Source organism: Xenopus tropicalis, chromosome 10, assembly GCF_000004195.4.
Source record: "Xenopus tropicalis strain Nigerian chromosome 10, UCB_Xtro_10.0, whole genome shotgun sequence".
Classification (NCBI taxonomy): Eukaryota; Metazoa; Chordata; class Amphibia; order Anura; family Pipidae; genus Xenopus; species Xenopus tropicalis.
This window is the reverse complement of record NC_030686.2, coordinates 41,149,718-41,163,197: the sequence shown is the minus strand read 5'-3', so window position 1 is coordinate 41,163,197 and position 13,480 is coordinate 41,149,718. Positions and strand designations below refer to the sequence as shown.

The 13,480-nt window shown below is 43.7% G+C and overlaps 1 protein-coding gene across 2 annotated transcripts; it reads right to left on the bottom strand.

The window, feature by feature from the left end:
* Positions 1–926: 926 nt before the first annotated feature.
* pigu (phosphatidylinositol glycan anchor biosynthesis class U) lies at positions 927–12,740 on the bottom strand. 2 transcript variants are annotated; one of them, XM_012971762.3, is made up of 12 exons: positions 12,198–12,346; positions 11,477–11,541; positions 10,658–10,717; positions 7,689–7,751; positions 6,891–7,000; positions 6,277–6,377; positions 5,992–6,089; positions 5,082–5,236; positions 4,747–4,890; positions 4,515–4,639; positions 3,969–4,111; positions 927–2,601 (listed from the first exon to the last, which is right to left on the bottom strand). In XM_012971762.3, exons 1-12 carry the CDS (start codon positions 12,229–12,231, stop codon positions 2,488–2,490), a joined length of 1,212 nt encoding a protein of 403 aa, XP_012827216.2. In that variant the 5' UTR covers positions 12,232–12,346; the 3' UTR covers positions 927–2,487.
* Between the last annotated feature and the right edge of the window lie 740 nt (positions 12,741–13,480).

The window sequence follows — 13,480 nt, the reverse complement described above, 5'->3', positions numbered from 1 at the left end:
GGCCTCTTAGACCGATTTGGCAGCTAATCGGCCCGTGTATGGGCACTACCGACGGGCCTGCGCGACTGAAATCTGACATGAAATCGGGCAGATCTCGATCGGCCATGTTAGAAAATTTAGTCAGCTCGGGGACCGCATCGGCTCGTTGCTGCGGTCCCCAAAACGACTGCCCCATTGCCACCAATATAATTTGATCATTTGGCCCCAGGGCAAATGGGCATCTTTAGTCCCCTCGCCCTGTGTTTATATGGTTTCCATACTCCATGGGGGACTACTCGGGGAGGGGAGGGGGGGGGGGCTAACCACTAGGAAGTGGGATTTCCATGGTCTGCCACCCCACCAAGCTTCACGGACCTTTTTGTAAGATGTCACTACTATGATGAAGTGTGGGAATATGTGGTGCATCAGAGCACTGGCCTACTATATGGAACTAGAGCAGTTCTTAGGGTGTGGAGATAGTAAAGTGGGCAATACCACAAAAACAAAGCATCAGCAAGTTCTACTACATTAGTGTTTCCTAACACCCAATTTCTTAGCCTAGATCAGTGATCCACAACCAGTGGCCCGTAAGCATCATGTTGCTCACCACCCCCTTTGATGCCCCTCTGATTCAGGCTTGGAGGCAAGTTTTGGAAGCTCAGACACAGAGTTTTACTTCAAGCAGAGCCTCCTAAAGGCCAGCAATCCCCATGGGTCTACCAAATAGCCAATCACAGTGCTTATTTGGCATCCCCAAAGAATGTTTTTCGTGTGCGTGTGGCTCACAAAAAGTTGTGGATCCCTGCCCTAGATAATATCGGACTGCAATGACCAGCATGCTTTAATGCTTGAAAAATTGGGAGTTGTTGTGCAACATCCGGGAAGTCCAATCCAAGAAACAGTGTCCTAACAGCAAACAGCTTAAGAAGATAACACAGAACCACCAATATTGCCTCAGAGCATATTTATTTAGGCCCACTTCCTCCCAAAATAAATACATTTCTTCAAAAGAAAAATTGAGTGGAAAAAAAAAAAGATTTGGAGATATAAGTGTAATGTAAACCTTGGTATGTTTTTCCCCCTCCCCGAGGTTCCTGATGCAGGGTAATCATACGACCAACCAAAAATCTAATATGGAGTAAGTACTGTGTTGACACTGTCCAGCCCACTGTAGTACGTATTGTGGTAGGGATGTTTAGCCTGTGGTCTTCTTGCTACTAAAAGACAACTCTCAGAATCCACCAAAAGCTTCCGACAGTTTTAGTCCATAATTTGGAAATCCCTTCAGTAGCTTGTAGCAAGGATAAAGGCAGCAATAAGCATGGCTGAGCTGGACCCTGTATACAATATGGTGTTTCTTTCCCCCCGAGATTCCTGATACAGGGTAAACATACGACAAACCAAAAATCTAGTATGGAGTTAGTACCCTGTTGGCACTGTCCAGCCCACTGTAGTACATATTGTGGTAGGGATGTTTAACCTGTGGTGGTCTTGCTACTAAAAGACAACTCTCAGAATCCACCAAAGCTTCTGACAGTTGTAGTTCACAATTTGGAAATCCCTTCAGTAGCTTGTAGCAAAGATAAAGGCAGCAATAAGCATGGCAGCATGGCGGAGCTGGACCCTGTATACAATATGGAGTATTCCCGTACAGAGTAATGAAGGAGCAATAAGCTCACACAGACAATATATTCTGTGCTTATTACACAGACAATATATTCTGTGCTTATTACACAGACCAGGTGTGCGTTACCCATGCACATCACAGTCTATAAAATTCGTACAATAAAGATACAGTATTAAAAAAAAAAAAAAAAAAAAAAGCAGTTCAGATCTGTCCATGTTCTGTGCATATACATTATTGCAAAATTTCCATGAGCTTTATCCAAAAGACAGGTCAGAATTCAGTAAAACACTTCGTAGAGATGATAGGGAGAGATCAGTGCACAGATGTGTGTTCACCCCAACTTTGTAGCAGAAAACAAACACAAAAAAACCACGGTGGGGGTAGAGGGGAGACACCTGCTGGTCACTAGAATGCCTGTGTTCTCACAAACATCCCCTGTAGAAAAAGTGGCCACTAAGCAGACTTTAACACTGCAGGACTCCACTCCCATTTTTTAGGAAACGTTCTGCACTATTTAGTGGTATCAAGAAGATTGCCACAAAGCCCTGTGATGGTCCAACAGAACGGGAGGGACAAGTTGGGTTCCAAAACCACCTTGTCAAGTTCTTCTCAATGAGCCTTTAAAGTTTATGCTCCCTAAGATCATTAAAGCACAGTGTGTGCATTGCTCTAAGGAGAGCTGATCATCAGTTATTTGGTGCAACCAATTAAAAGATCCTGGAACCAGAAGGAGCCATAATAAAGAGTCCTTTTCAATCTCCATGCAGGACTCTCGGAGAGACTGGTCTATAGAAAAACCTACAGTCTCTCTGGCCTACCAAAGGCACCTGTCACGCACAGTCCCTTCTCTTGCAGAAATTTTTATGATTTGGGTCGCAAAGTTACTTCAGGACCAAGGTGGCTTCAGTTCCGTCCTTCTTGGTGAGGTAAAGGCCATGGTGGAGGTGGTATTCTCTCCGCAAGAAGGCATAAAAATAATCAGACACCAGCAAAATCTGCAACAGGTAAGGAAAAGATGACAAGTAAGATAAGTATATACTCCTATGACTTTCTTCTAACTACTCAGTAAAACATAAACATACAATTATTCTACACGTTTGTTTTTTATAATTATATATATATTATAAAACTGCCCAGTAGCTCAGAATTTAAGAGGGTTAAACAGCAGGATGTGGATGATTCGCTTTTAAACTAGTTTTGGACTGACACAAATAGCACTGCCTGGACGAGGTGCATCAGCTTATGCATTTTTGTACAAATGATGTGACAAAATGTGTCCTGGGATAGTCTTAAAGCAGGGAATTAAAGCCTGAAAATAAATATATGGCTATAAATGCTGTATAAAGCCCAGAGGTACCGTTTTCCTTTAAAGGAGAAATATTGAATAAATGGGAAAACCCCTAACCCTGTAGGCAATTATGAATAATATACGGTGCTGGTTTCCCTTTGTGCTAAACATTAACCCTATCTGTAACAATGGCCCCTTTATTGGAGCTCCCTATAGATCCTATCACTTCTCTGTCCGAGTTTGAAATGGAGAGTGGGCGTGTCCTAATGGTCCCTGCCAGAAGCACAGTAGGAGGGGGAGAGCCAATCACAGCCCTGCACTCACACAAGCACAGACAGGCTTCAGTTCCCTATCAGGTCAGCCTAGCTGCTGATTGGTTCCTATCCTACAGTGTAGGGTACGGAGGGCCGCCGGCTCCCCAGCTCATCCAGAGAATTCAGCCAGCAGGAAGTGGCACAGATGGGCGGGGCTAGTGGGGTTTTGGGCGAATTTCTCAATAAATCAGTCAGAAACACAACTTTTTTAAGCACAATCCTTCTATATCTAGAGGAGTATAATTCCCTGGTACATTCATAATTTTTATAGGATATGTCTCCTTTAAAAGTAATGATCCGGGCCTCTAAAGCCATCCACACACTCTCCATGTGGGATCTAAGCAGGCCATCCTTTTTAGTGTCAATTACACTGCACATGCTCAGTGTGCTCTGGGGTGAAAGTTGATACTACATAACTGATTACTGATCAGCCCAAATTAATTTTATTTGTATAGCGATATAATAATATATATATATATATATATATATATATATATATATATATATATATATATATATATTATATCGCTATACAAATAAAATTTGTATAGCGATATATATATATATATATATATATATACATACATCCTAATATTGCTGACAGCAGCATAGATCATCTGCTGTGGTGCCTTGGGGTGTTATATAAGTTCAAAAAAAGGAGCAGCCTAATTCTTTGTTGAGATTTGGTTTTCCTTGAAATAAACAAGACAGCTTGGCGTGCATATATTTATGACACAGATAAGAGAGAGAGAGAACCTACCTGGCCAACATTAAATGAGAGCGTGATGGCATAATAAAAGTTTGAGTTGGCACTTCCGGCATAAATCCACAGATGCCACAGCACTGGAAATAGCAGCGTGCACACTATCAGCATGCAGGACACGATAAAGACGTTGCGCAGAACTAAAGGTATACAGAAAGTTAATAGGTTACAGACAAAAAAAATCGAAAGACTAAATACTAAATTATGTCACATGAGTTTTGTTTTTTAGATGCAACATTCATATTTAGGGGAATGTCCACTCTTGTACAGTACAATCCCAGCAACTATAATCATATCGAAAATTATTCTCCTAATGCAATTTGATCCATCAGCCTATGCATGACATATCCAAAAGCTTTATTGGAAACTGGAAGTTGCTGACTTGAAAGTTCCAGCACTCATAGTTGTTATTCAAATTGACCAGAGCCCTTTTTGGCAACACAGCAGTAAGAATAAAATCAACTTTGCCAGGATTTGTTGGTCCAATTGGCAGCACTCTCAGTATTTCCCTCTATTAGTATGAATAAATGGAAAGGCACTTACACCTGGACAAGTGAGCCCACATTGGTAGTAGGGCCATATAGAGAGCCACGTCACCTACAGTGGGGTAGGACTTAAAGATAGAGATGACGGCAAGCTGCATGAACATTAGGAACATAGGATGATCCCTGCAAATAAGAGACAGAAAGTTTGAGCAAAATATAGATTACGGAGCAACATTCATTGTATCATAAGCACAGGTCTGTATCAGCAGCACTACACGTGGAATATTTACTTTAACTTGATGGTGAGAGGCACGATGTAGAAGAAAACATTGATCTGAAAGACGCAGACAAAGAACAGACTGAAGTGTTCGAACATTTCCGCGAAGAAATACCAAAACAGGCCGATATTTGGTGTCAGGTCTGGTACAGAGAGTCTGTAAACAGAAAATATCAAAAGGCATCATATAACACAAATCCCTTAATCACTTTTTATTACAACTACTGTCATACAAAACTATTATTTTGCTTAGTTACTTTAAAGCACTGCAGAATATGTCGGTGCTACATTAATAAAGGATACTAATAATATTTTTTTTTTTTTTCTTTTTTTAAAAAAAGAACTTACATGAAGCCATATATAGAAGGTATGAAATCCCAGGAGTTGAGCAAGAAGAAAGAGTGACAGACTAGTACACACAAACAACCAAGGTACATAGAGCAATACTGGCAGCTGAACAGCCAGAAGGATGGACTCTTCATCTTTATTGGGATAAATTCTTTCTAAAAAATGAAATCAAAAACATAATTACTACACAAAGCCATAGTATATTTTGGGTGCAGACACTAGAATATGTCACTGCCATTAGTACACTTTGGGTCTGGGGGGGACTGAGCCCATAAACATGGCACTGCCATTAGTACACTTTGGGCCTAGGGGGGACCGAGCCCATAAACATGACACTGCAATTAGTACACTTTGGGCCTAGGGGGGGCTGAGCCCATAAACATGGCACTGCCATTAGTACACTTTCGGCCTAGGGGGGACTGAGCCCATAAACATGGCACTGCCATTAGTACACTTTGGGCCTAGGGGGGACTGAGCCCATAAACATGGCACTGCCATTAGTACACTTTGGGCCTAGGGGGGACTGAGCCCATAAACATGGCACTGCCATTAGTACACTTTGGGCCTAGGGGGGACCGAGCCCATAAACATGGCACTGCCATTAGTACACTTTGGGCCTAGGGGGGGCCGAGCCCATAAACATGGCACTGCCATTAGTACACTTTGGGCCTAGGGGGGACTGAGCCCATAAACATGACACTGCAATTAGTACACTTTGGGCCTAAGGGGGACTGAGCCCATAAACATGGCACTGCCATTAGTACACTTTGGGCCTAGGGGGACTGAGCCCATAAACATGTCACTGCCATTAGTACACTTTGGGCCTAGGGGGACTGAGCCCATAAACATGGCACTGCCATTAGTACACTTTATAAGTAGCAGTTGCATACACATCCGTTTCACCAGGCACCTGAAGCAAGTAGAGCAGCGCCGGTGGCAATAAGGTGATTGGATACAGGGACTGATAGGTTGCCACTGACAGAAACACAGCACTCAGTAACCGGCTACCTGAAAAACAAAACAGGATAAAGATTAGTTTTTGACATATACAGCTGTGCTCAACATGAGCAAAATAAAAGCCCTTTCCCCCCCCCCCCCCCCACAATTGCATACTGCTTTAAATAATAAAACCTTTTTAACAAAGGCAAAAGACTGCATGTCTCAGACCATATAGAAACAGTAGGGAGATACACACCTTTCACAGTTGCCAGGATGAAGAGGGCAATAACTGCATTGTTAATGACACACGTAGATTTGGCCACACAGGACAGAACTGTGTATGGATTCAGCAAGTAGCTAGAGAGAATAATAGTGCCAGTGAGAAATTTCCATTGAAAAGGCCCGTGGTTCCAGTTAAAGCAAACCTTAATGACATACATGATAATTTCATGCTTTCAAGCAACAATTTGGGGGAAGACCCTTTTTCTGTTACAGCATAGTAATATCCCTATGCACAGCGTGTGGCCCATAGAAAATGGGTTTGTAAGAACTTGACAGGCCTGCACCGGGCCCTGACCTCAACCCAACTGAACATGTGGGGGATGGATATTAATAAGGCCTGACTCCCAACATTAGTGCCCAACCCCTCTAATGCTCTTGTGAGAGAACAAAAGCAAATCCCATCAACTTCATATACACACCCATGGTTTTGGAGATATTAGACAGGCACAGTCCAGATACTTTTGGCCATATACAGTATAAACAACAAGTAGGCAGTGTTGAATGTATATATTGCTTGTTTGGGTCTCTGTAATTGTAGCGCCAGGGCCTATTTTGAAACCCAGTCCAGACATGTATATTACCACTTACAATAAAGCCACCTTCAATGGTACATAGTACATCTCAGTCGGTACCCTTAGGAGATCATGTCCTTCCTGTGAATATCTCTTCAGCTCCAATAAAAGCTTTTGCTTCTTAAACTGCAGAGGAAAAATAGAACGCCTGCATTAATCCCATTACAAGCAGTTGACAGGAAGAGGCAATACGTTTTTAGCAATGAATCCCTGTGGTGTTGGGTTTATATAAAATCTATGAATAGCTTTGCCCGATAGAGGGGCACCGATCTTTAAGGTTTAAGGCTGAAGGCACAGGGTTGTAATTGCTCTGCCGATACACAGTTGAGACAATGCCTGATCAGCACATAGCTGTCTATATTACACATTGTACAAAGGCATAAACTAAAGATTATGTAGGTCTGTCGCAGAAAAATGATGCTAATAGCTTTTTGGCCACATCCTCTTCCGGGTAATCAATATAACTAAATCCAACTCACTTCCTGTCTGTTTAAGAGGAAACAGTCACTTTTTTGATTTACCTTAGAAAACCCATCATGCAAGTCTCCGTTTCAGACCAGCATCTGATGTTTTTAGCTTCTTACTCTGAAGCAGAGAATAGATTGCCTTCAAATTCTCAAGAGAGATATTACTATGTCCAGCAGGAAGCAGATATTGATTCCTGCTTACAGTAAGATCTGAGCCAAATAAGCCTTAAGCAAAGAACTTTACAGCATTACCTTCCATCTGTTATTTGGAGTATAACTCACTCCAAAATATTCCTGTAGAAATTAACATTTCTGATCCCGTTTCATGAATCTAAAACCAATCTTACCATTAATTTGTTGTAGTCCTTGACGGCAAGGTACAGAGTTATAGCAGTGAGGGCATCTGTTATCTGGGGGGAAAGAATGAGATTTATTGCAAAATACCCACGCCACCGACACACAGGTCAACAAAAACAATATAGCAAGTACAGACAACCTCCGGCTCTGCAAACATCAGGGTTACAGGTAGATGTAGCTCAGCAAATACTTATTGAAACAAAAAGGGCAAAGACACACTGAGCTACAGTCATGTGAAAAGGACACCCCCAAATATTCAGTTCTTTGTTAAGACATACCGATGTCTAATCTTGTTTTTATTTATCTGTGGATTTAATTGCAGGTAAACAAAAGATATCAACACAAATGTGTATTCTGAGGAAAAAGTTAGGACACCATACTCGCTAATAGCTAGTGTTACCCCCTTTGGCTGAAATAACTGCAGTGAGACACTTCTTGTAGCCATCTACCAGTCTCTGGTATTGGTCTGAGGAAAGTTTGCCCCACTCCTCAATGCAGAATTCTTTCAGCTGTGAGATGTTTGAGGGGTTTCTTGAATGTACAGCTCGTCAAGTCACCCCACAGCATCTCAATGGGAATAAGAGCTGGGCTTTGACTCGGCCACTCCAGGACTCTCCATTACTTAGTTTTCAGCCAGTCCTTGGTGGATTTACCGGTATGGTTTGGGTCATTGTTGTGTTGCAGGGTCCAGTTCTGCTTCAGCTTTAATTTTCTTACAGATGGTCTCACATGTTCCTCAAACACCCTCTGATACACAGTAGAATTCATAGTAGATTATATGATAGTGAGCTGGCCAGGTCCTGCTGCAGCAAAGCATCCCCAAACCATGACACTTTCACCTCCATGCTTCACAGTTGGTACGAGGTTCTTTTCCTGGAATGCTGTATTTGGTTTACGCCAAACATGTCCTCTGTTCTAGTGTCCAACTAATTCAGTTTTAGCCTCATCTGTCCAAAGAACATTATTCCAGAAGTCCTGGTGTTTGTCTACATTCTCTCTGGCAAACTTCAGTCTGGCCTTGATGTTTCTTTTAGAGAGCAAAGGTTTCCTCCTTGCACACCTCCCATGCAAGTTGAAGTTGTCCAGTCTCTTTCTGATTGTAGAGCCTGCTGTAGGTCCCGTGATGACATTTTAGGGTTTTTAGGGACTTCTTTTAGCATCTTGCGGTCTCACATTGAACTTGCTTGGACGGCCAGAACTGGGCATGTTGGCAGTTGTTTTGAAAGACTTCCACTTGTAGACTATTTTCCAGACAGTGGAATAGCTTTTAAATCCCTTACCAGACTTATTAGCTGCTACAATCTTCTTTCTGAAGGCCTCAAACAGCTATTTTGATCTTACCATGGTGTTCACTCTCACCTCAACAGCCAGGAGCACACCAAACAAAATGTCTGAGGTTTAGCTGATGCCACACGTGGCGTTTTTACGCTGTGTATTTTCTCAGCCTAAAAACGCCGCACAAGCCACACAGCCCCTGACTATGGTGTTTTTCAGCCTAGTACTGGTGACATAGCAAATCCCGTTTCCATGGTGCCAATAGTGCAAAATAGTAAAAAACGCTGCGTATTTCTGCTAGGTCTGGCAGCTGCCTTTGTGTATACATAGGAATAGCTTGCTGTGCAAATACTGGCGTATTATGGCAAACGCTTGAAAAATCCGTGGTAAGGTGTTTTCTAGCGTATTTACACATTGTGTGGTTTGCTTCGAGTCTTTTCTATGGAAGATGATATTGTGCGTTTTTCAGCCGGCGAGAAAATTAGAAAATACGCAGCGTAAAAACGCCGCACAAGCCACACAGCCCCTGACTATGGCGTTTTTCAGCCTAGTACTGGTGACATAGCAAATCCCGTTTCCATGGTGCTAATGGTGCAAAATAGTAAAAAAATGCTGTGTATTTCAGCTAGGTCTGGCATCTACCTTTGTGTATACATAGGAATAGCTTGCTGTGCAAATACTGGCGTATTTCAGCCAACGCTTGAAAAATCCGTGCCAAGGCTGATGCCACACGTGGCGTTTTTCCGCTGCGTTTTTTCTCAGCCTAAAAACGCCGCACAACCTATACAGCCCCTGACTATGGCGTTTTTCAGCCTAGTACTGGTGACGTAAGCAAATCCCGTTTCCATGGTGCTAATAGTGCGAAATAGGAAAAAACGCAGCGTATTTCCGCTAGGTCTGGCATCTGCCTTTGTGTATACATAGGAATAGGTTGCTTTGCAAATACTGGCATATTTCGGCCAACGCTTGAAAAATCCATGCTAAGGCGTTTTCTAGCGTATTTCCGCATTGTGTGGTTTGCTTCGCGTCTTTTCAAGTTATTTCTATGGATGATGATATCAGGCGTTTTTCAGCCACTGAGAGAATTAGAAAATACGCAGCGGAAAAACGCCACATGTGGCATCAGCCTTAATAGGACAAACCTCCTTCACAATGCTGAGTAATGATGTTCTTATCATGTGCACCTGATGTGATACACCTGTGGGTGATTTTAGCCATTTAAAGCGGGACTAAATGTGGGGGTGTCCTGATTTATTCCTCACCAGAAATTGCATTTTTGTAGAATTACATTTTACAGAAGATTTTGAAAAGTCTTTTCTTCAGTTTTAATTGGTTAGTTATATTACTTGAATCTCCCAGTATTGTTAAAATGTAGATGAAATATCCATATCTCCAAGAATACAAAAATCATAGGGTGTCCTAATTTTTTTACATGACTGTACTTAGTAGCAACTACTTGTCATGGCTACTAATCCCCAGAAAATAAATGGGAAAGAAAAACTGTCAAGGTTGGGGGTTGTTTCTCTGGAGAAAAGGTGCTTGTGAAAGAACACGTTTGGGACAGCAGAGCCACCTGGAGCTCTGTCAGCTGTTCTGTTCTTTCACCATCCTTGCCTCCCATAAAGCAGACTTTGCCTGTGCCCCCCTAAATTAAATAGAGACAAAGGTACGGTTATACACTTACCATGAATACTATCTCTGCATAGTCTACAAGGAAATGGAAGAGATATAAAATGAGCGGCGTCTGTTGAAAAAAAACAAATGTCAAAATTAAATTTTTGAATCTAACTCTGTATTATTCTAAATACGCATGTGACCTACACTTCCTATGAAACCGTAGCATTGTTTTGGACACTTACTACTCAATATATTTAATTGCAGGTACAAACATACACCCACACAAACCAAAATTAAGCAGTGGGCGGCGCTCAGCCCACAAACAAGAGTCAGAAACATACAAACTAAGCTAGATAACACTTATCTACTAGAGTTCTTTCATGTAATGCAACTGTGGATTGCATTTAACTAGAGCTTCAAAATATGAAAGCTTTAAAAAGTAAAGCTGGCCATACACGAGCAGATCCGCTCGCTTGGCAATGTCGCCAAGCGAGCGGATCTTCCCCCGATATCCCCACCTACGGGTGGGCGATATCGGGGAGCATTTAGGTAAAAAAAATAATCCGATCGTTTGGCCCTGGGGCCAAACGATCAGATTATGTGGGCGGCAATGGGGCAGTCGGATCGGGGACCGCATCAACGAGCCGATGCGGTCCCCGATCCGACCGGATTTTCTAACCTGGCCGATCGAGATCTGGCCAATCTCAGGCCAGATCTCGGTCGGCCAGGCCGCTCTGCTCTCCCCAGACACGTGCCGATTAGCTGCCGAATCGGTCCAAGGGACCGATATCGGCAGCTATAGTCGGCCCGTGTATGGGGACCTTAATATACCGTGCATAGTGTAAGCATGTATTTATGGGTATCTCATGATCAATGAGATTCTTACCTCATGAAACAAATCTCCTGAGTAAGGGGACACGCCAAGGTCCAACAAGGCCATCCCTTCCACCACTGCAAGAGATAATGAGAGTTACACTAGTTTGTTATATTGCTTATACAGGAGGAAATGTATATAACAAGGGTAATGTCTCTTATTAAATGGGAAAACAGGCCAGTCTGTGATTGCAGTCCAGGTTGAGGTTTAACTTTACTCAGGGCCACCTACCTAACATATTTTAGATGTTAATTACCAGTTTAGTGACAAAAAAAGGCTGAGGGCTACAGGTTGTGTCATACACGTAGGAAGTCTCGGGGTCCCAATCCTCCCAGTCTCAGGGTCCCAATCCTCCCAGTCTCAGGGTCCCAATCCTCCCAGTCTCGGGGTCCCAATCCTCCCAGTCTCGGGGTCCCAATCCTCCCAGTCTCGGGGTCCCACCCTCCCAGTCTCGGGGTCCCAATCCTCCCAGTCTCGGGGTCCCAATCCTCCCAGTCTCGGGGTCCCAATCCTCCCAGTCTCGGGGTCCCAATCCTCCCAGTCTCGGGGTCCCAATCCTCCCAGTCTCGGGGTCCCAATCCTCCCAGTCTCGGGGTCCCAATCCTCCCAGTCTCGGGGTCCCAATCCTCCCAGTCTCGGGGTCCCAATCCTCCCAGTCTCGGCGTCCCAATCCTCCCAGTCTCGGGGTCCCACCCTCCCAGTCTCGGGGTCCCACCAAGGAAATGAGACCCACCTGACACATGAGAAGATGCCCCACTGCTTGACATGCTGCAGTCACAGTGTTGGCCTACACTCACAGCAGGGACAGCAGAACGAGTGGGGCTCCAAGTCAGCACAATTCCCTATCTCATACCTTTACTCTACTAACCATTTGCTACCCCACTCCCCTCCAAAATGCAAAGGCTTCACGCCATCCCTCACCTTTTAACCAGAGCAACCAACATTGTTGTTTATATGGTAGGGTGGGGCATCCACATGCTTAGCCCCAGGTTTGTACATCCTGTCAAGCTGTCACAGAAAGCCCTTCCCCGTCTCACCCCAGCCTCCCCCTAGCCTCCATCCCAGCACCTGCCCAGCCAGCCTTGCCCTCCCTCACCTCTCTTCCATGAGTTCAACGGGGACACCACTTCCACCCGCTCCGAGATAAACTCAGCCAGACTGGAGCGAAAGAGAATAGCCCTCACAGTCACGGCCACCAGCACTACTAACACCAAAGGAGCCGCCATCTTCACAGAGCTGGATCGCCCAGCCAAAGCGGGGGCTCACGGGACTTGCAGTTCTCAGGCACTCCCACAGCACGAACAGCAGCAGCTTGCAAAACTACGAGTCCCAGAATGCAGCGCGAAAACGGAAGAGTCTATTCCGTGAGCTACAGCTGATACGCTCGGTGATAGGAGAATTGTTTTATAGCCCAGGCAACAAAGTTGGGGCTGCTGGGGAGATAGAGGTCACTCAAGGGGACACTGGAACTGGTTCTTATAACATAATGATACGGGTACTAACTTTTAAAAAGTACCTCTGGAAAGAGCAGCAGTATTTTGTCACTTAACCAGGTGATATGAAAACAGTATAAAGACTAACCAAGTGCCTAATGAATGGCAGCCAATGAGCTGTTTGCTTTCCAACAGGTGACCATATATGCTACCTGTGGATTGGTTGCTATGTCTTTAGACAAACACAAACTTTGCAACTTAAATGTGTATAGTCCTCCCTGTATATAGTGTTTTTATATTAAATATGATAGTACAAATATTAATACTGATCCAAATGATAATATATTTAGGGAGTGTAAGGAGTTGGTTGTGGATATGGCCCATTGGTCCAAAGGTACTTATAGTGCTCTGTTAGTTTAGGAGAAGGATGGACGATGTTTAAGAATATAGGACGGGATGCTTCCATAAAGAAGAAGCTTGTGCCTTATGCTATGGAGACATTAGTAGAAGAGGAATGGGGCTTAGTGAAAGAAAGCAGTTAGTTGTGACACAGGAAAGCTGTAGACATGGCGTTCCAGGAGTG

Coding starts and splice junctions, on each gene's coding strand:
- pigu (XM_012971762.3), bottom strand. CDS start 12,231: ATGTCAAGCAGTGGGGCATCTTCTCATGTGTCAG. Junction 6,378..6,890: donor CCATTGAAGGTGGCTTTATT/GTAAGTGGTAAT, acceptor TATTCTCTCTAG/CTACTTGCTGAATCCATACA. Junction 6,090..6,276: donor CATCCTGGCAACTGTGAAAG/GTGTGTATCTCC, acceptor TTTGTTTTTCAG/GTAGCCGGTTACTGAGTGCT.